At 62.3% G+C, this 21,583-nt stretch overlaps 2 protein-coding genes across 14 annotated transcripts; both read right to left on the bottom strand.

Moving 5' to 3' along the window:
• Window positions 1-6,289: 6,289 nt before the first annotated feature.
• On the bottom strand, window positions 6,290-11,142 carry EFNA4 (ephrin A4). The gene is made up of 4 exons (XM_025858834.2): window positions 9,989-11,142; window positions 7,713-8,008; window positions 7,284-7,352; window positions 6,290-6,967 (listed from the first exon to the last, which is right to left on the bottom strand). The coding sequence occupies exons 1-4, from the start codon at window positions 10,099-10,101 to the stop codon at window positions 6,831-6,833; spliced, it is 615 nt and encodes a 204-aa protein (XP_025714619.1). The 5' UTR covers window positions 10,102-11,142; the 3' UTR covers window positions 6,290-6,830.
• A 129-nt stretch (window positions 11,143-11,271) lies between these two features.
• On the bottom strand, window positions 11,272-21,536 carry ADAM15 (ADAM metallopeptidase domain 15). Of its 13 annotated transcripts, none has more exons than XM_073888606.1 (23): window positions 21,346-21,536; window positions 20,080-20,186; window positions 19,390-19,466; window positions 18,940-19,018; window positions 18,699-18,775; window positions 18,410-18,608; window positions 17,275-17,340; window positions 17,129-17,197; window positions 16,863-17,032; window positions 16,659-16,740; window positions 16,075-16,223; window positions 15,811-15,985; window positions 15,473-15,565; window positions 15,074-15,378; window positions 14,794-14,995; window positions 14,448-14,525; window positions 13,964-14,036; window positions 13,666-13,804; window positions 13,218-13,287; window positions 12,980-13,053; window positions 12,541-12,615; window positions 12,060-12,131; window positions 11,272-11,592 (listed from the first exon to the last, which is right to left on the bottom strand). In XM_073888606.1, the coding sequence occupies exons 1-22, from the start codon at window positions 21,422-21,424 to the stop codon at window positions 12,071-12,073; spliced, it is 2,499 nt and encodes an 832-aa protein (XP_073744707.1). In that variant the 5' UTR covers window positions 21,425-21,536; the 3' UTR covers window positions 11,272-11,592; window positions 12,060-12,070. The 13 variants fall into 13 exon arrangements, with proteins under 13 accessions (XP_073744707.1, XP_025714638.1, XP_025714636.1 ...); XM_025858853.2 differs by lacking the exon at window positions 12,980-13,053 and adding an exon at window positions 11,681-11,805 and having other exon boundaries at window positions 12,541-12,612; window positions 21,346-21,535; XM_025858851.2 differs by lacking the exon at window positions 12,980-13,053 and adding an exon at window positions 11,681-11,805 and having other exon boundaries at window positions 21,346-21,535.
• Between the last annotated feature and the right edge of the window lie 47 nt (window positions 21,537-21,583).

Consider the following 21,583-nt stretch of genomic DNA (forward strand, 5'->3'; position numbering starts at 1 on the left):
GGGGCTCGATCCCAGGACCCTGGGACCATGACCCGAGCCAAGGGCAGACGCTTAACGACTGAGCCACCCACGTGCTCCATCCTCTTCTAGTTTTAAATCTTTTTTCTTTTTTTAAATAAAAAAGTGGTGGAGACCCATAAAATTTATTCTTGATAAAAAATAAGTCTAAAAAATAAGTCTAAGGCCTGGGCCCAGACAGACACCTGTCTGTAGGGTGAGGGCCTCTCCGGGGGCTGGGGTTCTCTCCATGGGGCCGGTCCTCCCTCTAGGGCCTCAGGCCTCTTTTCTCCTACCTGCGGGTTCAGCCTGCATCTCCCTCTGGGCCTCAATCTTGCTGGTGCACCTCTGGTTGCCATGTTCTCTCCAGGGACACTGAATTTAGATCCCTGGGAGCCCTCTGACATGGTGCCTCACTCCCACACCCTCGGGGCCAAGGAAGCAGGGAGCGGAACAGGTCGGGGGCACAGGGAGTACTCAGGCTGCGTGGCCCAAGGCGGCTCCCAGGACATAGGGTGGCAACCACAGAGCTGAGCAGTGTTCAATAAATCATGGAGGCTAGGGCCTGGGTGAGGGGGACACCAGCAGGGAAAGGGGGGCCATGGATAAATAATTCATTAAACAAACAAGGAGCCTGTGAGAGGGAGGACGGCGCACGTGTGGGCGCAGGGGTGGCAGCCGCCTGCCCCAGACATGAAATATTCCCAGGTTCCGCACCCAGGGCCCATGCGTGTGCCCCAGAGCAGGCAGGCTGTTGGGATGGTGGTCACGTGGAGACCTAGGTGCCGAGGAGGAGGGCAATGCACGTGCCTGCTGACTCTCCCTAGTGTGTTGTCGGCATGGCTGTGTGATGCGACATGTCCTGAGTTGACGTGAAGACACACACACACACACACACACACACACACACACACAGCCACAGGGGCCGCCGGAGCATGCCCGCCGCCGTGTGTCCAGGATACAGGAAACCAGGATGCCAGGCTCGGTGGGTCGGTCAGGGTGGGAGAACCTCTGACCCTCGTCACGCCCTGCTCCCTGTAATGAACCCCACAAGCTGCGCAGCCTGAAGTGGGGAGAGGCATCTCCGGGGTGCTGTGAGGGTGTGTGTGAGTCCCCTGAATACGCTTCAGGAAAAGATGAGTGTGGCCTCACAGTGACAGGGTGGGCTTGGGGTTGCGCCCCAGTCCCAGCACTCATGGGCTCTTCTCGTCACCCAACTTCTGGCTGCTTCCTCATCTGTGAAGTAGGGAAAATAATACCCTTCCTCCAGGAGCTGGCTGAGATTAGGACCCATGTCTGGGAAGTCCTTAGCACAGTGCTCAGGACCCAGGAGGTGCTTGGTTCATGGGGGCCTCATCACCATTAGTTTTATCCATTTGTTGACTTATTTATTTATTTTAAAGATTTTATTTATTTATTTGAGAGAGAGAGAGTACAAGTGGCAGGGGGCAGGCAGAGGGAGAAGCAGACTCCCCGCTGAGCAGGGAGCCCAACATGGGGGCTTGATCCCAGGACCCTGGGATCACGACCTGAGCTGAAGGCAGACGCCCAACCGACTGAGCCCCCCGGGCACCCCATTTATTTATTTTTTAAAAAGATTTTAAGTAATCTGCATACCCAACGTGGGGCTCGAACTCACACCCATGAGAGTCACCAGCCTGGTGCCCCCATCACCGTTATTATTAAGGGATTCTCTCCCGAGTTCTGCCCACTGAGACTAGCCCTGAACTGGCTGTTCCATAACTTCTCCCGCTCTCCAAGCTTCTCTGAAAGCTGTCACAGTGGCAGAGCTGGCCCAGGGCTTGGGGAGTGGGATGGGGCAGGAAAGTTAGATGGAATCAGGGGGAGGGCAAGTTTCCTCCCAAACCAGGAGTCCCCATCCTTGACAGTGTGGAAGGAGGGGTCCCTGACCTTCTCCTCAGACTGCAGAGCCCCTTCTTAACTCCTAAAACTGCTAAGATCCAGACTCTCTTCTTCCCACCACCAAAATTGAGCTTTCCAGCAAGTGGCTTCAAGGAAGCGGGAACTGGGGCAGAGGTCTCTGAGTAGCTTCACCCCCCACCCGCCCCATCCTCATCACCAGAACCTCAGCCCCCACCTCCTGCCTACCGGTTGAGAGGATTCCTGGCGAAGGTGGCTACGTCTGGGCGAAACCCAGAGAAGTGGATCCCTGGAGTGGGTGGGGGAATCCGGGCTGGAGAGAGCCTCGGAGGGCCTCCTAGTAGGCTCCAGCATTCCCCAGCCCTCCGGAGTCCTCTGGAAAGGATCTGCTCCCTGCAGGAGAGAGCCAGCAGACAGGTCTGAGCTGGCCTGCTCCTCCGCAGACAGAACGGGTTGGGGGAGGGGGCCCGAGATCTCGGTGGGGAGTGGTGGCAGCAACCCCCCTGTCTCCTCTGGGGAGCCAGGGCCAGAGGGGACTACAGGCTTGGGTACACCCTACCACAGCCTGGGGCCCAGCCCTTTGCCTCCTGTGGCCGGCCGCTGCCAACTGGGGAGCCAAGAGTCTGGGCCCCCAAGTGTGGAGACGGTGCCTGCCCACCCCTTCCCAAAGAGCCAACATCAGTTCTCTCTACGCCCCTCCCCTGGGCTGGGCAGGTCCAGGCTAATCTGCACAAGAGCTTCACGGCAAACATTGATCTGTAATAAAACCACAATGTGTGTTCAGGAGAAGTGATTCCAGACACAGAGAGATGCAGACAACACACACACACACACACACACACGCTCACACATATATACGGATGCAAAACGTACAGCTCTGGGAGGGAGAACACCAGCAGTCCTGAAAACACCCCAGACCACAGGCCCACACTGAGTCACACACACAGGCATTATGAGGTCTGCACACTCCCTCCCTGCCTTAAACGTTGTCCTTCAAGCTCAAGTCTCCTCTGACAGCCCATTTCCCCATAGCACTTTGTATGTAGCTCTGTAGTAGCATTTGTACTTGGCGTTACAATTATTTGTTGGCCAGTTTGTCTTCCTGAGTAATCTGAAGATTCCTTAAGAAAAAGGAATCTTGTCTGATGCAAGTGCACATCCCCAGCATGTAGCACACAGCCTGGTGTTGAGTTAGTAGGAGTAGGTAAGGTGATTCAGAAATAATTGTTGAATTGATACACAGGAAGAAGTGCACTCAGACAGGGGGACACCCATGTCTAGAGCGCCTCAGCAGCACACAGGATAACCAGCGCCGGCTGCTCACGCCTCTGACCCTGCCTGCTGGTCTCCTGGCCCCTGGGCCCCACTACCTCTGAGCTTCTTCAGAGGGCCTCCCTCTTGGTTGGGTGGGAGACCACGAATCTGCGCTCCACCGGAGGGCTGGCAGGCAAACTAAGGGTTAATGACACCTCATTAGTATTTAATTGGAGGAAGGAAGCTGGCCTGGCACCAGACATGTGGGCAGGCCTGCCCCTCGCTGGAAGCAGGCAACCCTCGTTCCAGCACCCTGCCGGGTGTGTGGGTGATTTGGCCCTGGAGACCCTCGACCCGGCCCGGGGCACCTTCCCCCACCATTTGCTTTGCCAATTTAATCTCTAGACAGTACAGACCAGCCCTCCCCATCTGTCAACAAACATCCAGAGGGAGAGGCAGACTGCTTTAGCTAGGCTGCGCCCCCTCCCACCGGAGGAGACACTGGAGGCTAGAAGAGGGGTGGGGTAAGGAACCGGAAAAGGGGAGAGAGAAATTATGGAGCTGTTAAGGGATAAAGCCGGGATACAGACAAGCGACAGGGCTGGGGATGTGGAGATGTCTGCTCAATTTGACCTTAAATGAAGAGAATGCAAATGAGATGCAGACGATATGCAGAAGACCAGGAGGATCTCAGAATTAGCATTCCATGTGGCAGCAGCCCGGCACCCAGGCACCCAGGACCCCAGCGCCGTTGCCAGTACCGCTCCCCTAACCTTCCTGGGGTAAGTGGCACTGACCATTACTTGGTGTGAGAAAAAGGATCTCGAGAATGATAGGAGCTTGGTTGGGATAGGGCGGCGGGACGTGGGAAGCTGAGCTCCATCCAGTCTCCCCGCCCCCAACCCAAACAGCCACCCGAGCTGCCACTGGAGCTCAAGCAACGACCACTCCCCAGGTTACGGTCGGACGCACCGTCGGTTGCTATGGGGACCCCGTCCCATGTCCAGGCCTGAACCAATGGGCATCACCGCTGATGACCTCATGCCCCGGGCCCCGGGATTCGGTTGGCTATTTGGAAGCCAGAGTGGCCCTCTCCAACTGCGTCACGGCTGGGAATCCCCCGACGACCCCAGCTGCCGTGGCCGGCTGAAAGAAGGACGCGCTGGGAGCTCCCGATTTGATGAATGAATGAATGAACAAGCAAAGGAAGGAAGGAACCACTGAAAGAGAAGGAAGAGAGGGGTCACATAAAAAGACCAAAGCTTCAGGGTTTAGCTTCTAGAGAAGGAGGGTGGTTTGCAACCCCGCAAACTGTGGGGCAGGACCCCGGTCGCAGAGTCTTTCAGGCTCTTGGGACGAGACAGAGTGAGGCAAAGATGACCAGTTTTCGCATCTGCTGGGGAGAGACTAGGGCGGACCTAGCGAATTGAGGGCCCCACCCTGGGCCGTCTAGCGCCGCCGAGTTTAGGGGAGATCGGTGACGCCCCAAAACTCACAGGCCTGCCCAGCCTCCTGGAACCGCGCCCCGGAACGCGCCTCGAGGCCTTCTCATGGGTCGGGCTCAGTCGCGGAAGGCCGCCCGGCACCTTCAGCCCGCCCCGGCCCCGGGAGCGGACCTGGCCCTCTGGGGGGCGCGCCCCGGGGCTGGTCCGGCCTACCGCGCAGGGCCAGGTGTGAGGAAAGGGCGGGCGGGCGGGAGTTTGCGACCCTCGCTCCGATGCCCTGCCGCCCGAGGCGTCCGCTCAGACACCTGCAGGGAGCCGGCGGCCGGCCAGGGCGCACGTCCGAGTGCCCGCCCGCCGCCCGCGACCCGCACCTCCCGCCCCCACCTGCTCTGCACACTAGGCAGCGAGCGCGCCCGGCTGGGGGGGCGAGGGGGGTGTGGGGCCGCGGGGTGAGGGCCCCACTGTCGTCAGTGGAGGGCAGGGCCTAGTCACCAGTGGCCCCGCGCACCTCGCCTACGGCTTCTGGGGGGGGGTGTGCAGGAGGCAGCAGCGCCCTCGGTTTCCACGGCGACCCAGGACCCCCTCCTGGATGACAGGGGAGACGCAACTCGAACCCAGGACCAGAAGGCCGGGGCCGCAGCTCATGCTCTGGGCGCCCCAGCCCCTCGGCGTCAGCTGAAGAGCGCGGTGGGGGCCGAGGGCGCGGACGCGCGGACACGCAGGCACGTGCACCTACAGACGCGGCGTTTTCTGACCCCGGCCTCGAATGGGGGAAGGGGTCGACTCGCGTCTGCTCCGCCTGCGGTGCCGTCCTCCAACCCTCGGGCAGAGCAGTGGAACGCACGAGAGCGGGCTGGGTCTGACGGGGTGTGAAGGGGTGGGGGAGGGGTCCGCGATTTCCAGGGTTCCGGCGTCTGTCAGTCTCCCGCCCCCCGCGGCTTCACACGCCGCCGCTCGCTGCCGCAGCCGGGCCCAGCTAATCAGCACAACGTCCACCTATCGATCGCTGGCTCGGTGCCAGGCGGGACGGCACGGTGCCAGTGGAGGCTGCGGGGCACCGGGGCGGGTGGGGCACGGCGGCGGGGGGAGGGGCACCCCTCACCCTGGCTCCACCCAGGACACCGTTCAGAAAGAGGGCTCTGGTGGGGTTTGCGGGGGGGCGGATCATAGCCTCGACTGCCAGAGGTGGGAGAGACGGTGTGGGGCTGAGAGCAAAGGGGGCCCTCCCTCCTCGGCCCCACCCCCTCCTCCTTATAAAAGCGAAGAACAAAGAAGCCGCTGGGGAAGGAGGCTTTGATCTGACCCCACCTTCCCAGTTCTAGACCAGGCACCGCCCAGACTGTCCTTGGGGAGGGGGAAGGATGTCCGGCTCGCAGGGACCCAGGCATTCTGAAACTCTCTAGCGGCCCTGGCGTTTGCCCCAACGCCCTGCTTGGTGCTACCAGGGCTTGGGCACCGCCCCACGTGGGTGGGCTGTCAGGAGCATCTGCCCCCTCCTCAGCTCAGGAAGCCAGCTAGGGAGGTGGGAGAGGGTGCCAAGCTCTACAGCTGCTGCTGGCACCCACCGCACACTGCCCAGAGGGTGCCCACGGCCGCCTAGAATGTATGGCCTGGGCGGAGCTGACATGGAGGTCAGGCCAAGTGGAGCTGAGAGCAGAGGCTGCGGGGCGTCCTGGGGTCACGGAAGGAGCCAGAGGGTGTAGATGGGGGAGAGCAACCGAAAGTTGGGTGGTTTATTGAGGGTTTGGTCCGGACACTTATAAAAATACAAACTGGCATGATATTCAACCTCATAGCAAGTCCGTCTTCATAGAAGACAAGTGAGTGACCCCCTGGGGAGGGGAAGATGCTGCCCCAGGGAAGAGGCCCACAGGGTCCTGGGCACAGAGGGCAGGCCTTCTCCCTTGCCCTGGTCTGGCAATCCACCTGCCCCCAGGTCTTCGGTCTTGGCCCCAACAGACTCAAGGGTTCAATCCCACCAAGTCCCAGTCTTTCTGGGGGCGACAGGATGAGAATGTCAAAGCAGCTGACAGAGACCCTATGTTTGCCTGGGCTCCAGGGTGCCCAGGGCTGTATGCAGCTCCCCTTCAGCCTGTGATAAGGGGCCAGCCCCTGGAAGGGTCCCCTCAGACCCTCACTCTTCCGTTGGTCTGGCTGGCTTGACTGCTCCCAGCTCGAGCGGCAGGGGCCCCTCCTCCGGGGAGTCTCGGGAGGGCTCTGGCTCCTGGGCGTAGCAGGAGGGGTCTGCTTGGCTCAGAGAACTCGCAGGAGGCGCAGAATTGGCAGCAGGAACAGCAGCAAGAGACAGAGGGGGCTGAGAGCACCTCCCCCTCGCCACCCTGACGTGCCACTCTCTCCTGGGCTTCCAACAGGATGGGCTGACTCCGACTCTGTGAGGGAGGGCAGCACTGAGGGACCCTCCCCTTCAGCAGCCTCCTTCCTGCCCTGCCCCTGGCCTCTTCACTCCCAGTCCACCGTGGCTGAGGCCTCGAAGGATACTGCCCTGGAGATGCCATCTCCTTGGCCCAGCATAAAGGGGCAGAGTGGAAGCTCCCACAGAGATAAATGGGGGATCAGAGGCCACAGCTAAAAGCCCCACCTGGACCCCTCAGGGTCTAATGCTCCCAGACTCTCCCCACGGCTTCCCTCACTCCAAGGGCCCCACACCCACCAGAAGGGTGGCTCCCCGCACCCTGACCCACTTACTGCTCTCCTGGCAGCAGACAGACACCTGGAGCCTCAAGCACTTGCCAGAACTCTCGGGAGTTGGTACCGCTGGGTGGTGGGAGATTGGGAGGAAGAAGTTAGCACAAGCTAGCTTGCACGCCTCAGACGCCTTCAGACCCTCTTCCCGTTTGTCTTCCCTGCAGTTCCCTGGAGAGCTTCCCCTCACTTTTGGTCCATACCCTGGTGCCAGGCCCCGGCCGTGCCTTCCACCACGGCCCCTTCCCAAGCTCCTCTTGCTTTCTCCTCCTCTCTACAGACTCCCCTGGATGTCCCCCTACTCAGTATTAGACTCAGGTCCCCCCCTTCATTCCCAGGCCCCACCTCAAGCCCTCCGCCCACCTGTGGCGATGGCAGGATGCCCCCCTCCCCTGCCCGCCCGGGACAGCCAGCGTGCCCCTCCTCACTCACAGATGTAATAGTAGGTCTCTCCAGGCAAGAACTCAAAGCCGAGGGAGAAGGGTGTGAAGCGCTGAATCTTCTCAGAGAATCGAACTGGGCCAAAGGGAGCGAAGGGGAGGGCACACTCCCAGCGCTTGAAGGCGCCTGGCCCCTGGGCCTGGCAGGCCTCATAGCCTGGCCGCTCCACCATGTATAAAGCGAACGTCTCGGGGCCGTCAGGGGGCCCCGGCCCCTCATAGTGCGGGCAGAAGATGTCTAGGTAATCGTTGAGCTCCAGCTTCACCACGGCGTCTCCTCCAAGCAGCCTGCAGGCATAAGGCAGGTGCGTGCTGAAGGGGCACGGTGCAGCTCCCCGGGGGCGTGAGGGTCCCAGTGGTCCCTGCCGGCCTCTCCCCTACCCACTGGAGAGGGAGCAGCTCAGCAAGTCCCGAGTTTCCCAACCTAGCAACTCTTGAGAGACAGAGTCAAGAAATGGGGGGGGCGGTAACCACTTTGCAGGTATTGAGAGGTGAAGGGACTACAGTGCCCATAACCACATGCTCAAGCCTGAGAAGGCCACTCTCCAGACCCTACATTTTCAGGCTGGAGCTGCCGCCAACTCTCCAGCCCCAGTGCCCAACAGAGGGCCTGGCAGAGCACTTTGCTCTTGGTACATGTCAGGTGTCAAGAAGCTGGGGTGAGAGACGAGGGGTACAAATCTGGGCCTGCAGCGTAGTCACGGCCGCAGACATGGACGCCAGGAACCGTATCCTCATCAGCAGAGGCAGAGAGAGGGAGACAGCTTTCGGGATCTAAATGCAATACTGAGAAGGATGTCACAGTGGAAGGAAGGAAGGAAGGAAGGAAGGAAGGAAGGAAGAGAGGCTGTGGATGGGGGAGGCCCCTCCAGATATCAGTTCATCTTTGGCCTACTCAGGACTCCCTTCCCTACCTCTTGGGAGCTGCCTGTGGGAGCCAGGACAGGCGGGAAGGGCTGGGACAGGCTGGCCCCACAACATTATACACTGCGAAGCACCTTCCCCCTTCCCGACCATCCATGCAGTCTAGCATGACAGTGAAAGGCCTCTAACTATCCCTCAATGGGTGGTCTAAGGACCACCTGCATTTGGAGTTCTGATCAGAAATGCAGATTCCTGGGCTCAGCTCAGACCCACTCAAACACAAGCTGGGCCTTGGTATGATTTCTGCAGCATCCCCAGTGCCTGGAAAAGTGTCCTACCCAAACACTTAATAAATATTTGCAGATTGAATGAACAGGCCAGAAACCTTGGGGTTGGGGGCTAGGAACCTGAATTTCTAACAAGTTCTCCAAGTGATTCAGAGGCACTGGTCTGGAACAGAGAGAGGGCTTCGGAGCTGGGAGGACAATAGCTGTTATCACGTGGCATCAGCATTGTAATGACCTGTCTTGATGTCTGCCCTCCCCGGGGGGTCTCTGGGCTCCCAGAAGCCAGAGCTGAGGTCTTCTCTCTCTCTATCCAGCATCCTAGCACACGTCCTGCGTAACAAATGTTGGTGAGTGAACAAATGAACAGAGTCACAGATTGTCTCAAGTAGAAAATCAGAAAGGCAAACAGATGGAGACAGCAGAGAGACAGGGAGAACTGGGGAGGAAAATGCAAACAGTCAAAAATACTGAGGTTCAAAGGCTCGGGAGAAAGAAATAATAATTTGTATCTTTACAGCCTGCTCCTCTTTCACACATGTGACCTCGGTCAGCCCGCCTGATTTCTCAGGGTACCAGGTGTTATTAGCCCATTTTACAGATGAGATAACTGAGGTTAGGGAGTCAAACGACTTGCCCGAAGGTGATTCAGCTGGAAGGGCAGGGCCGAGAATGGACAGAAATAGAAGGACCCAGAATGACGGAGATGAACGCAGAGATAGTGAATGAGCTCAGGAGGCCAAGCGAGCAGGAGAGTAAACCACGCTCTTTCTCAAGCGTGAAGCCCCCTCCCTCCCTCCCTCTCCAGACCGCCCGCCCCACCTCGGAGGTGGAGGAGAACAGCAGGAGAGAAGGGAAAAGCGAGGGGGCGGGGCTCGGAGCGCCCACCTTCCGCCTTCAGAGCTGGGGTCCTCCGCCCGCCCCCCAACACGTGCGGGCGGGGGGGGGAGCCCCGGGCGCGCCTCGCCCCTCCCCTCCCCCTCCCCCGCCGGCTCAAACAAAGGAGCCCCAGCGCGCGGCCCGGGCCAGGCGGCGCCGCGCACCGAGCGAGAGTGGGGCGCGCGCCCGGCCCGGGAGCGCGCAGGCCCGGGCGGCCGTCGGCCGCGTTCGGCCCGGCTACCTGGGGTTACTGGAGTTCCAGTAGACAGCGTGGCGGAGGCCGGAGCCCCCTCGCAGCGGGGAGCTGAGGAGCGCGGCCCAGAGGACAGTCCGCAGCAGGGGCAGCAGCCGCATCGCCCCCGGGGTCCGCTCTGGTCTGGTCCGGCCGGTCCCGGCCCGCTTCTCTGCCGCCGCGAGAAAGGTACAAAGTGGAGGTGGGGGGGGGGGGCGGAACTGGGGGTGGGGTGCAGAGACTCGCAGGCCACGCCTCCGGGTAACTTTCCACCAATGGGGGCGCACCCCCGCCTCCCCGCTCGGAGGCAACTCCTGTTAACCCTGTGTGCGCCGAGGCGCGCGCCAGGCTCGTCGCGCTCCCACCGGGGCTGCACCGTGTCACGAGGCGGCGGGAGGGGCGACGCAGTCCACTGTCGGGGAGCTCGTTTTAGGGAGGTCGCGTCTATCGTGTCTGCGTTAGTACCGGGTAGGTAGGAAGACTTATTTCAAATTGGGAAGATTTAAATAGGAGCACACGGCCTTTGGCCAGAAAGAGGAAAAAGTGAGGCACAGGCGAGGACCCACGAAGCCCGTCCACCTCCACCTTAGCATATTGCCCCTTTTTGTCTTTTCAGGGATAGCGCGAGTGGAAGGGACAGATCGCCTCCTGCGACAGATCGCCCCTCACCCTCTCCCTCCTCCCCCCTTACGGAGCCTTAGTGCCCACCTTGGGGTTGGCGCCTGTCCCTTTCCGCCCCACACCTTCATTCTGGGCTGGGGGCCCACGCGGCCCCATTCCCGAAGTCGAAATAATGAGGTGGTTGCGTCCTGTACAAAGCACCTTTGTTCCCAAGCCCTCAGGTGGGGCAGGGGAGGGGGAGGAGGCAGGTGCACGGCCTTGGGATCGTGGGAGCCGCCGCCCCGCTCCGCCCCGGCTCCAGGGCTCTGAGAACAGCAGCCAGATCCACTTTTCCCAGCTACTGGTCAGAGGGTGGGGACGGCGGGTCAAACAGCTGGGCCGGTTCGTGGATAGCCGCCTCTGGGGGCCGCGCACACTTGGGCGCAAGGACTTGGCGACTGGGGGCGGCACGCGGTTTTACAACTCCCTGGATACTGGATTGCGCAGAGTCATCCCAGACTGGGCGGAAACCAGCTGCGAGCATCCTGGGGACACACACGCTGACCCAGCCTGGGACTCTTCGCCCTCCCTAGCCTGCCTACGTCCGAGGCGGCAGCGTCTCCTGGCGGCCAGACCTGGAACCGCAGCAGGTCGACCCGGCCTTCCCTGAGCAGACAAAGTCCGAGGCACGCTCCCCAGACCTCAGGTTTATTGCACCAGAGCAGGGACAGGCTGTGTGCACCTCCCTCAGCCCAGGACGGCGCCCAGCCCCTCCCCACCCCCAGCGGCAACTGCGTGGGCTGGTCCCTAGGGTGCTGCTCGTCGGCGCGTGGAGGTGCCCGGGGTCTTAGGCTGCCTGCTCCGCCGTGTCCAGGCTCCGGCTCCTTCAGTCATCGCGGGGGACTCCAGGGGCCAGTCCGCCTCTTGAAGTTCTAAGTCCGGCTTGCAGGCAACGGAACCTCAGCAGAGGTCAGAGGTAGAGCGAGGACGCTGCTGGGGGCGGCGGCGCAGGCCTGGGGTGCGGGAAATCGAGAAAGAAAAGGTCAGAGGTCCTCCTTTCCCCAGACCATTTGCCCCGCGCTGGCATCCCCCCGCACCCACCTGGACGGTACCACTAGGGGCGGGATTCCAGCTCCTGGGCCAGGCAGGTCACCCGAAGGGCGCCGGCCCTGGGGGTTGGCAGGCAGTGGCTTCCTCGGGGGTGGGGGCTTGGCAGGCCCCTGAGACTGAGAAAGAAAGCGGGAGGCTGGCTTGGGAGGGGGTGTCGTGTTGCCCACCCCTGTTGCTGGGGAGCACCAGCTTATGGGGCCGGCTCCAGAGGTCACCTTTGCTCCAAACCAACCTGTCACCATTAAAGGACACCAGGGTATGTGTCCTCACGCACAGAGGGGCTATCTCACCATGGCCACGACTGCCAGGGCTATTAGCACCACAGCCCTGGGTGGGGGAGAGGCTGCACCCTTCTCTCCCCACATGTTACCTTCGGGTGCCTCACCACCGGGTCAGCGGGCAGAGGGCGGGTGGGGGGATTGGGCCGGTCAGCCAGCTCAGCCTGAACAGAGAGAGGGGCAGCGCTGTGAGCACAGCCAGGGGCCAGTGGGCATGCAGTGGTTCTCTCCAGGGGTTCAGTTCAACATGCAAAGTCAGCCAGGGGGCAGGCGAGAATGGGGACATGCGCACAGGGCTCGGGCGCTTGCCCGCAAAACCCTCCCGGGAGGAAGGTATGGGTCACAGTGGTGTCCCAGGCCAGCTGCAGTCCTGCCACTGACCACCAGGTGGTGGTAGAAACCAAGGCAGGAGGCTCACCCTTTGCTGCCGCTGGGGCTCAGTGTCTGAAGGCTGAGGGGCACCCTGGTCCCCTAATGAAGAGCGCCACTGGCAGGGAACAGGGGTGAGAACTAAAGTGGGGCACCAAGCCTCCCACCTGCCCTGGGCCAGGGCAGGGCCTGGCCCGGATTTACCTGGAGTCTCTTGGGCACAGGGTCGGGAGGCAGCGGCCGGGAGGGGGGTGCCGGGAAGCCAAGAATACTGGCCTGCTGAGAGAGCATGGGGAGCAGACAGCGGGATCGGGGTGGGTGGGGTCGGGAGAGGGAGCGCGGACACAGATGTGGGCAGAGAGGGGTTAGTGCCTGGGGAGGGGCTGCCAGGGCCCCAGGGGCAGTGGGGGGCCGCACATGCGGTTGCTTGGCTGCATGCAGAGGGGGTGACAAGTGGTGGAGTGAGCATGCGGACCACCTCCACACACACCCCTGTCATCAGCTCCAGGGGCTTGCGGGGCACTCGCCAGCCTTCCACACATGGTGACCTGGGCCTCATCAGGTCGTGGTGCCTGGAGGCCATTTCTGAGCACCACCCCCCTTGTCCTCCAGGGGCCCCTGCTGGGAGCACCAGCAGACCCACCTCTCAGAACCACCAGCGTGGCCCTCCTCTAGGTGATGTCCCTCCCCAGTCCAGGCTGGACTCTGCTTCTGGGCCTGCAGCCAGGGGAGCGTAGGGGAGGGCTGGCCCCGACTCCTGACTGACTCGTGGGCAATGGGAGTCTTTCTCTGAGTCTAGGGCCTTCAGTGCCCCCACCCCAGGGACCACGCTGGATGCCTGGGCAAGGTGGGGCCTCTCTCCTCTGGTATGCATGACTTACCTTGGCCCCTGGCATCAGCAGGACCCTCTGCGGGGGTCCTGGGCGTTCTGGGGGACCAGACTGGGCTGCCCTGGACATGAAGAAAAGCAAGGAGGAAGAGGGCCCAGCGTCAGACCATGCTCTCCACCCACACGGGACCCTTGAGTGGGGTTGACCCTTTGTAGCCCCTTGGAGAACAGCTCGAGTGTAGTTGAGGCCCAGTGAGAAGTGGAGGGGGGCTGAGGGGCTTGAGGGAGGGCCCCACCTACTCAGCACAGGGCTCCTGGGTGGGTCTGGGGGTGAGGTGAGGAGTGACAAGGCACGTGGAGGGGAGCGAGGTGTGCGTGGGCTGGCCCAAGGGGCTGGGGGTCAGAGCCCGGTGTCCGGCGCTGCAGCGGGCCTGGGGACAGGATGCAGAGCCAGTCTTCAGCAGAGCTGTTGAGGGAGTCGGGGGCAAGGAGGCTGGTACCTGTATTGGCAGCTGGGTCCTTTGAGCTGACAGAGCCGTTGACGCAGGCGGGCGCGGTGCCAGTAGCTGGCCCCCAGCAGCAGCAGGACCACCAACAGCAGGAGGCTGAGGGGCAGCCCTGTGGTCAGGGAGCTGGTTGCTGTGGGGTGAGGGCAGGTTTGAAGGTGGGCACCCAGGAAGGGGTGGAGGGCAGGGACGGAGGTAAAAGTGAGGATGGAAAAGGGTCAGAGAAAGGGGGGGCGGTAAATGGTGAGCCACGATGCCCTCCCAGCTGCCCCTGCCCGCTGCCCCCAGCTACCTCTGACGCGGCTGGTGCAGTCAGGGGGGGCCCAGCCCGCCTCACAGTGGCAACGTCCTTTGCTGTCGCAGACCTAGGGGATAGAGGTTGAGCGATGAGGGGCCCTACACTCTGGGGCTGCATTTCCCTGCCCCCAGCCTTTCAGGAGCTCCTCTGTCCACAGGTGGAAGGTATGCTGGGGACGATGGCGTGGAGAGATGGAGCCTGTGTCCATGCCCGAGGAAATGAAACCGAACCAGCCCAGGAGCGCCTTCTCCATGCTGGCGTTGTGCTAGACCCTCTCATCCCCGTCTCCTGGACCCCAGGACGCCCACTGGGTAGCTGAGGAAACTGAGCTCGGAGTGGTAAATAATCTGCCCCCCGCTACACAGCTAGGAAGGAGTAGAGCGAGGATTAGAACCTAGGTGTGTGTGTTTCCCACGCCCATCACTGTCTGCCTCCCGGAGGCTCCCTGCCCCCTTCTGTGTCTGCCACGCCTGCTCACCCCGTGTCCGTGGCATTTGCTTCGACATTCCTGGGCTCGCAGGACGTCCACGGGCTGGCACCGGCGGTCAATGCACACCTGCCGGGGGTAGGGTGGGGCAGGGGAGAGAACCAAGGTCACAGCCTCACAAAGTGTCACAGGCACTGGCAGGCCACAGCCCTGCTCTTACAGAGCGAGAAACCGAGGCCGCCAGGATGACAGGACACTGCTCAGTCAGCAGTGTGACCCTGACCGCCCCACCCCCCCGCCCCGGGAGAGTCTGCCTTCTACACTGGTGGACCCTGAGGCCTGGGCATTGCTCGTGCAGACAGCCCTCCCTCTGGCCTTGCCTGCTGGGACTGCTCACCAGGTCAGGACCACAGGCTGTGCCAGGCAGAGTCAGCAGGGGCTGGGCCACGTCGTCGCCCAGGTCCAGGTGGACCCAGCTGCAATTCAGCTTCAGCTGGGTCCCGTTGGCTTCTAGCATCTCCCAGCGCAGACCTCGGGCTGAGCCGAGCAGAGGCTGGGCCTGCCCCCCCTGGCACTGGAGCTGCCCACAAATGGCGTCTCTGAGGTAACAGGGAGGAGGCAGGGGGTCAGGCCAAGGCTCCCACAAACCCAGAGGGGAGCCCCGGCTCCTCACTTACTTAGGGGCACAGGACACGTAGCTGCCATTAGGGCTGCGCCCACAGCTCCCAAAAGCATCCCCTCGAGTGTTGGCAGCAAGGAGGCAAAGCGGCGAGGCGGGCTGGGCCCCAGGTCCCCAGAGAGCCTGGCACTGCTGGGCGTACGAGGCACAACGCCCCCGCACGCACACGGCCTGGCCCCCCGCGCAGGGCTCGCCGTCTCCCAGGCTGACATCGGGAGGGCACTGCGGGCTGTCTCCTGAGCAGAACTCGGGTAAGTCGCAGTCCCCTCTGGACGGGCGGCACTGCCCGCCGGCCGGGCGCAGCTGCGGGGGCGAGGGAGCGTCCGTGTGGGTGCTGGGCAGCTCCACCCGAACGACCTTTCCGCCCTGAGCCCTGGCGGGTCCCGTCGGTGCCTACCTGGCAGTTGTGACAGCAGAGCCCGTCGGATGCGCACCGCGCCCCGGGCCTCAGTTGGCAGCTGACGTAGTCACAGCAGGGGTCGGTGCAGTCCTGAGGGCAGAGGGACCCCGAGTTGGAGCGGGCCAGGCCTGAGAGCCCGCCCCACCCCTGCTCTCCGAGGACGCACACAGCAAGTAGAAGCTGGAGGCCCACATAGCCTGTGCTGTCCCCGCAGACAGACGGGGAGCTGCGGAGAGGGGGCCGAAGGGCTCGGCGCTCCGACTCTCGCGGACGGGCGGCGAGCCGGGGGGAGGGCCCGGGAGGGGGTGGGGCCAGGCTTGGGGGGAGGGGCTCACATCCGGGAAGCCGCAGTCACACTGCTCGCCCGGCTCCAGCAGCTTATTCCCGCAGACAGTGGCCAGAGAGGGCAGGCTGGGCAGCCGCTCAAAGAGGCAGCCGCCCATCCCTTCCAGCAGGGCTTTCTCCAGGGCCTGCCGGCTGCAGTTGCTGAAGTTCAGGCCCGGCAGGAAGCTGGGGACCGTGGCAAGAAAGGTTGGGGCTGCGGGCGGCCTCGGGCCCTGCCCTCCCGCCCCTTCCCCGCCCCCCCTGCAGGGACTCACTCCGTGGAGGCCTCCATGATGCAGCTCTTGGCAGGGGCCGGCCCCGGGCAGGGACAGCTTTGCCCGTGCAAGTCGTGGTCCAGGCCCAGGCTGTGGCCCAACTCGTGAGCTATGGAGGATGCAACTCCCAGGACGCTGGTGGAGTGGTCCTGGCATTGGGGAGGGGACACCCCAGGTCCAGCAGCAGCCTGACTGCTCCTGTTCTCTCCTCATCTGACCTCCGGGGCGCTCAGCACCGCCTCCCTCCTTAATTGCTTCTAAAGTAGGAGAGCCCAGGCCTGGGTGGCAGGAAACGGGGGGCTCGCTCAGCTCTGTGCCCCTCCCTTACTGTGTGGCCCTGGGCACACGCCTCTCTTCTTTGGGCTCGGCTACGCCCTCCTCCCCCAGGAAATAGGTGAAGACCAGTAAAGCGGTGAGCTGGCCACAGAAGAGGGTGTCACGACTACACAGGCCACGTGTCATACAGTCCTGCCGCCATGCCCACGGCTCTGGGGTTGCTAACTTTGTAGGGCTTTCAGTGAATCAGCGGCCCTCCAGTGGGGAGGAACTGAACTGGGAATGGGGGGAGACCTGAAGTAGCTCACCATGTTCACACCTCCAGAGAAGTCAGAACAGATGGAGTTCTGAATGGCCATGCCCACCGTGGGCCCAGAGAAGGAAGTAGCGCTGTGGGATCATGAGGCCAAAGTCAGGCCCAGTGCCAAGGGGTCCAGAGCTTCAGGGCCTCAGATAGGGAGGGGGTGTGACCCTGGCCAGGCCAGAGCAGAGCCGGGGGAGGGGGGGCTTACGTCACCAGCTGGGCACTGTCGTGGGGCAGTCGAGGCAGCAAATCTCTCCGGCGCCAGTGGAGGAACCTGTCTAGTGTGAGACCTGGGTCCTGGCTTATCTCCACCAGGTCCCGCTGGGTCCAGGCCTCCAGGCCCACGAGCACCACCCGCACGTTCAGGGGCCGGAAGAACTGAAAGAACCGGGGTTCAGGAGACGGGCCCCGGGGTCAGAGGGCCGCGAGGGTGCTGCCCCACCCGGCACTCCCGGCGCAGCACCCGGCACTCACGGCGTCCAGGAGGAGGGTCACCTTCAGCATGCGGTTCAGCAGGTGCTGGGAGTCCGGGTACCTCTGGACCTGCGGGCCCCAGAAGTGAGCAGGAAAAGCTGCAGGGCAGGTGGGGGCAAGGGGAGGACGTGCACGGGCCAGCTCACCTCCGAACGGTCAGCCACAATCACCAGCTCAACGGTCTTGGTCTCTGTCACCACGTCCCGCCGCCTCTGTGGGCAAGAAGGAGGAGCATCAGGCTCGGCACTGCTCACGGTCAGCAGCCGGGCCGGAGGAGAGCAGAGAGCCCATTTTACAGATGACCCACCGAGAGCCTGTGAGGCCAGTGAATTGCCCAAGGTAGACCCAGGAGTAGGTCATGTAGCTGGGAGTAGAGCCTGCTTTTCTAACTCCAAATTCAGTGCCTTTTCCAAATTAAAAAGAAGATAATAGGGGCACCTGACTGGCTCTGTTGGTAGAGCGTGTGACTCTTGGTCTCGGGGTCGTGAGTTCAAGCCCCACAGTGGGTGTGGAGATTACTAAAAAATAAATAAATAAGCTTTAAAAAATAGACAAAAAAATAGTCAACACCATCATATACTTACCACACTTTAGGCACAGTTCTAAGCACTGTACATATATAGATAAATAGATAGATTCAGTTCATCTCCACAATAACCCTGAAAGGTAAGTAGTTTTATTATCCGTTTTTTTTTTTAAAGGTTTTATTTATTTATTTGAGACACAGAAAGAGAGCGAGAGAGCACAAGCAGGGGAAGGGACAGAGGGGGAGGGAGAAGCAGGCTCCCTGCTGGGCACAGAGCCTGACACTATGCGGGGCTCCATCCCAGGACCCCGGGATCACGACCTGAGCCGAAGGCAGACGCTTCACCGACTGAGCCCCCCAGGCGCCCCTATCACCCCCGTTTTGTAAATCAGGAGATTGGACTCGTATTGCTTTATGACTGGTAACTGTATTATCTCTAGCCAAGTGAGTGCTCGCTGCGTTCGGGGATCTTCTGACAGATACGGAGTTTGGGTCAAGTGCCGGCATGTAAATCCTGGATATATCATTCATTAGTTGAATGACTTTGGGCAAGTCACTAACCTCTCCGAGCCAGTGTTCTCACTAAAATGGAGCTACTGATAGGACATACCTCCCAGCATTGCTGGGAAGAGGAAAGGAGATTATGTTCACACAGGGGTGTGGACAATTGCTCCTTAGAAGGTTCTGGGAACGCAGGGCTCTGAGGGTCTGGGGCCTGGCCCTCGGGGACAACAAAGCCCACTGTTCATCCTCACCCGATGAGTGTGGCTGTGGAGCCTTCCCCGGGGTGGCTCCAGGGGAGTCTGAGTGGGCACAGATGCACGCCAGCTCAGGGCACAAGTGTGGCCTGGCAGGAAGAGGTCTTGGATCCGGGAGATACTTGGGGGGGCCCGGAGGTCCCCAGGCTCCAGGTCTAAGGTGTAGCTTCTCTCTGGGGACAGGATCACCAAACCCCTGGGAAGATCCAGCAAGTCAGAAAGCCTCTCAGCTCCACGCCTCATGCACCCTCACTGTCCCCACCCACATGGGATGCACCCTCTGTACCTGAGCCCTGAGCAGGTGCAGACAGAGACCCAGGAGCCCACGCGGCCCTGCACCACTCCCTGGTAGCAGCAGTTCTCCTACAGCAGAGAAATAGCAGTGCTACCTTGAAGGCCAGGCTGGAGACCAGGAGGCTAGCCTGCTGGTGAAGATATGTGGTGTCCTCCCACGTCCTGTAGGGAAGGCACCCTCCAGATGGCCCCTGCCTTCTTCTCTTAGGCCAGAAACAGGACATAAGACTCACCAGAGTGTGTCCCACATTGATCACACGGGTGCCGTCAGGCTGGTACCACATCAGGCTCGGGTGGCCTGGGCCTAGCTCCCTGGGAAGAAAAAGCAAAGCGGTGACAGTTACCTCCCGGGGGGGGAGTGCAGGAACAGCCTGGAGGCCTGAGAGGTGGTAGAGGGGGGGCTGGGGGCTGGGCTTCCCCCAGAGGCAGCAGAGTATAGTGGTTGGGTCACAAACTCTGCCCGGCTCTCTGTGTTCTAATCTGGTTTTTACTGCATCCTAGCTGTGTGACCTTGGGCAAGTTAGTTAGCCTCTCTGTGCCTTGACTGCTTCATATATAAAACGAGGACAGTAATAGCGAATAGTACCTGCCCTGTAGGTTGTTATGAGTTCAAGCACCAGTCAGTGCTGTATGGCTGTCTGCCACGTTATCCGCATTACTAATGGGACCACTAGCACTGTTACCTGTTCCGTAGCAGCTCCAGAACATGACTCTCACCATCCAATTCCAACTGGATCCGCAAGGCCTCAGGCAGCTTGGCCTGTGGGCAGCAGAGGGCCTGTCACCTCCCTGGCCCTGCCCGAAATGCCTATCCTCTATAACCAGAAAACCTCAGGCCTTTCGGAGAGCACCAACGATTAGATCACTGGTGGGGGTGGGGGGGTCCCGAGGGAGGGGCCAGGAAGCCCTGCCCGGCCTGGGGCATTGTTCTGGGGGGTTGTGTGGGGAGGTCAAGGAAGGTATCTGAGCCGCCCCTTCTCGGCTTCCTGCCCAGAGAGGAAGCATCATGGAAGACCCAGTGCAGGCCCCAGCCCTTCCTCTGACTCAGCTTTGGAATTGGGGAGGGGGGGTTTGGTGAGGCCCTGACCTTCTCCAAGCCCCCCACTCCCCCGGGGAGAAAACTGACAGAATGAGACCACGAAAGCAAGTCTGGCCTCAGGGTTTCCCCAGGGGAGCCGGACAGCTGGCTGGGGCGGAGGCCGGGGCAGGCGTGGGGGCAGATATTGAGGGCATAAGCGAAGCCAGGTGCTGGCCTCTGGCGGGAGGGGCAGCCAGCCCTGGGCTGGCCGCGCTGCACGGGGGTCCACTCACCTGTCCTCAGGCACACTGCTCTGTGGGGTGTACTTCTTCACTTGGGGGAGAGGGCGGCTCACCTGAAACACCTCTGTGAGGCTGAGTGTCGGGATGTCCGGAAGGATCTGGGGCTCCGAGGGTCCACCCAGGGCCCCCTCTGGCCTTGCCCGCTCCTCCTCAGTGCCACCTGCAGGGCGCCCAGGACACCCCGAGAGGGTGCTGAGAGAGCCGGCACCAGCGCTGAGCACAGCTGGTGCCCACTGGGCACCCGGGCCCTTCTCTGCTTGAAGGACTCCTGCATTGCATGCTGGGACTTAAAGGAGCATCCTGAAGGGAAGGGTCTTCTCTGCGGCTCCCAACTTTCATCCCAGCACCCCACCTTGCACATCCTGCCTACGCCTCTCCCCGACCCCCCCCCCCAGGCGAATGCCAGGTTCTGGCGGGGAGCCCCCTTTCCTACTCCCTCGTAATCAGCCCCCTAGGAACGCCCCCTCTCAGGCCTGGGCGAAGCCCTGTGGCCCGGTGCCCACTCGCCCTCCCCTGTCCTCACTGCGGAGCTGCCGGAAACGCCCATTTCTGGGTGCGCAGTGCAAACACCCCTCCCTAAACACCCCCCCTACCCAGTCAGGCACACCCGCTCGCCGCAGCCCAGCTTCCTCCCTGAGCACCCCCGTCCCCACAATGGCCCTCTCTCCTGAGGCCAGCCCACCCGCGCCTGCCCTCCCGGCCCCTGGCCCGAGACAGCAGCGGGAAGTGAAAGTTCCAAGGAGGAGTCGGGTGTCAGCCTCTTTCCTGGCCAATTCTCCCCTCCCCTGGCTCCTCCCGCGCTCCCTCCCGCTCGCTCCGCCGGGTTTCTGGTGGCATCATCATCAGGGCGAGGGGTGCGTTGGCCGCTCCAGGCCTGGGAAGGGGGCCCAAGAAGAATCCTCTCTGCCAAACCCTACCGGCCGTGACCACTCGGCGCTTTGGCACCGGGGGGAATGGTCAGCTAGGCCCCAAAGGAGCGAAAACGTCAGTCCTGGGGAGGTGCGACCCTGTCCCACCATCCTGAGGGGCCGCTGGGCCAGGGCCTTCGGTGCCCGGCACCGGAGCCTGGAAGTGTCCGCGGGGACCGAGCAGAGGATGACCGCGCGGGGGCGGGGGGGCAGCATCCCCCTCCTCTCTCCACTCCATCGCCCAGTCGCCGGGCCCTCAGCCAGGACAGTGAACTAGGGCGGGCCGCGCTCTGGTTGGGGGTCTCCCCGAGTCTCCAGCCGACCCCAGTGCCTCCTGGCTTCCCCGCGCCTCCTCCCGGTCAGTTCTCCGCCCACCCCCCCACCCCCGCCCACTGAGGGCCGGGCACTCACCTATATATGGGAGCGGCCGGGGGGACAGAGGGCTGCCTGCGCCCAGGAGCCCCAGGGCCCAGAGCAGCGCCAGCCGCATGGCAGCAGCGCCCCGGGCCGGGCGAGGGCAGCAGGTGCTGGGCCGCGCGCCGAGTAGCCGCGGCCGCCGGGTCTGCCTGGCGCACCCCGCCGCGCCGTGCGGCCACCAGGCCCCGCCCCGTCCTGCCCCCGCCCCGGGGCTCCTGGCCAGGCCCCGCCC

The sequence above is a fragment of the Callorhinus ursinus genome, unplaced genomic scaffold (genome assembly GCF_003265705.2).
Source record: "Callorhinus ursinus isolate GAN/ISIS: 27379988/994484 unplaced genomic scaffold, GSC_fseal_2.0 scaffold92, whole genome shotgun sequence".
Taxonomy (NCBI): Eukaryota; Metazoa; Chordata; class Mammalia; order Carnivora; family Otariidae; genus Callorhinus; species Callorhinus ursinus.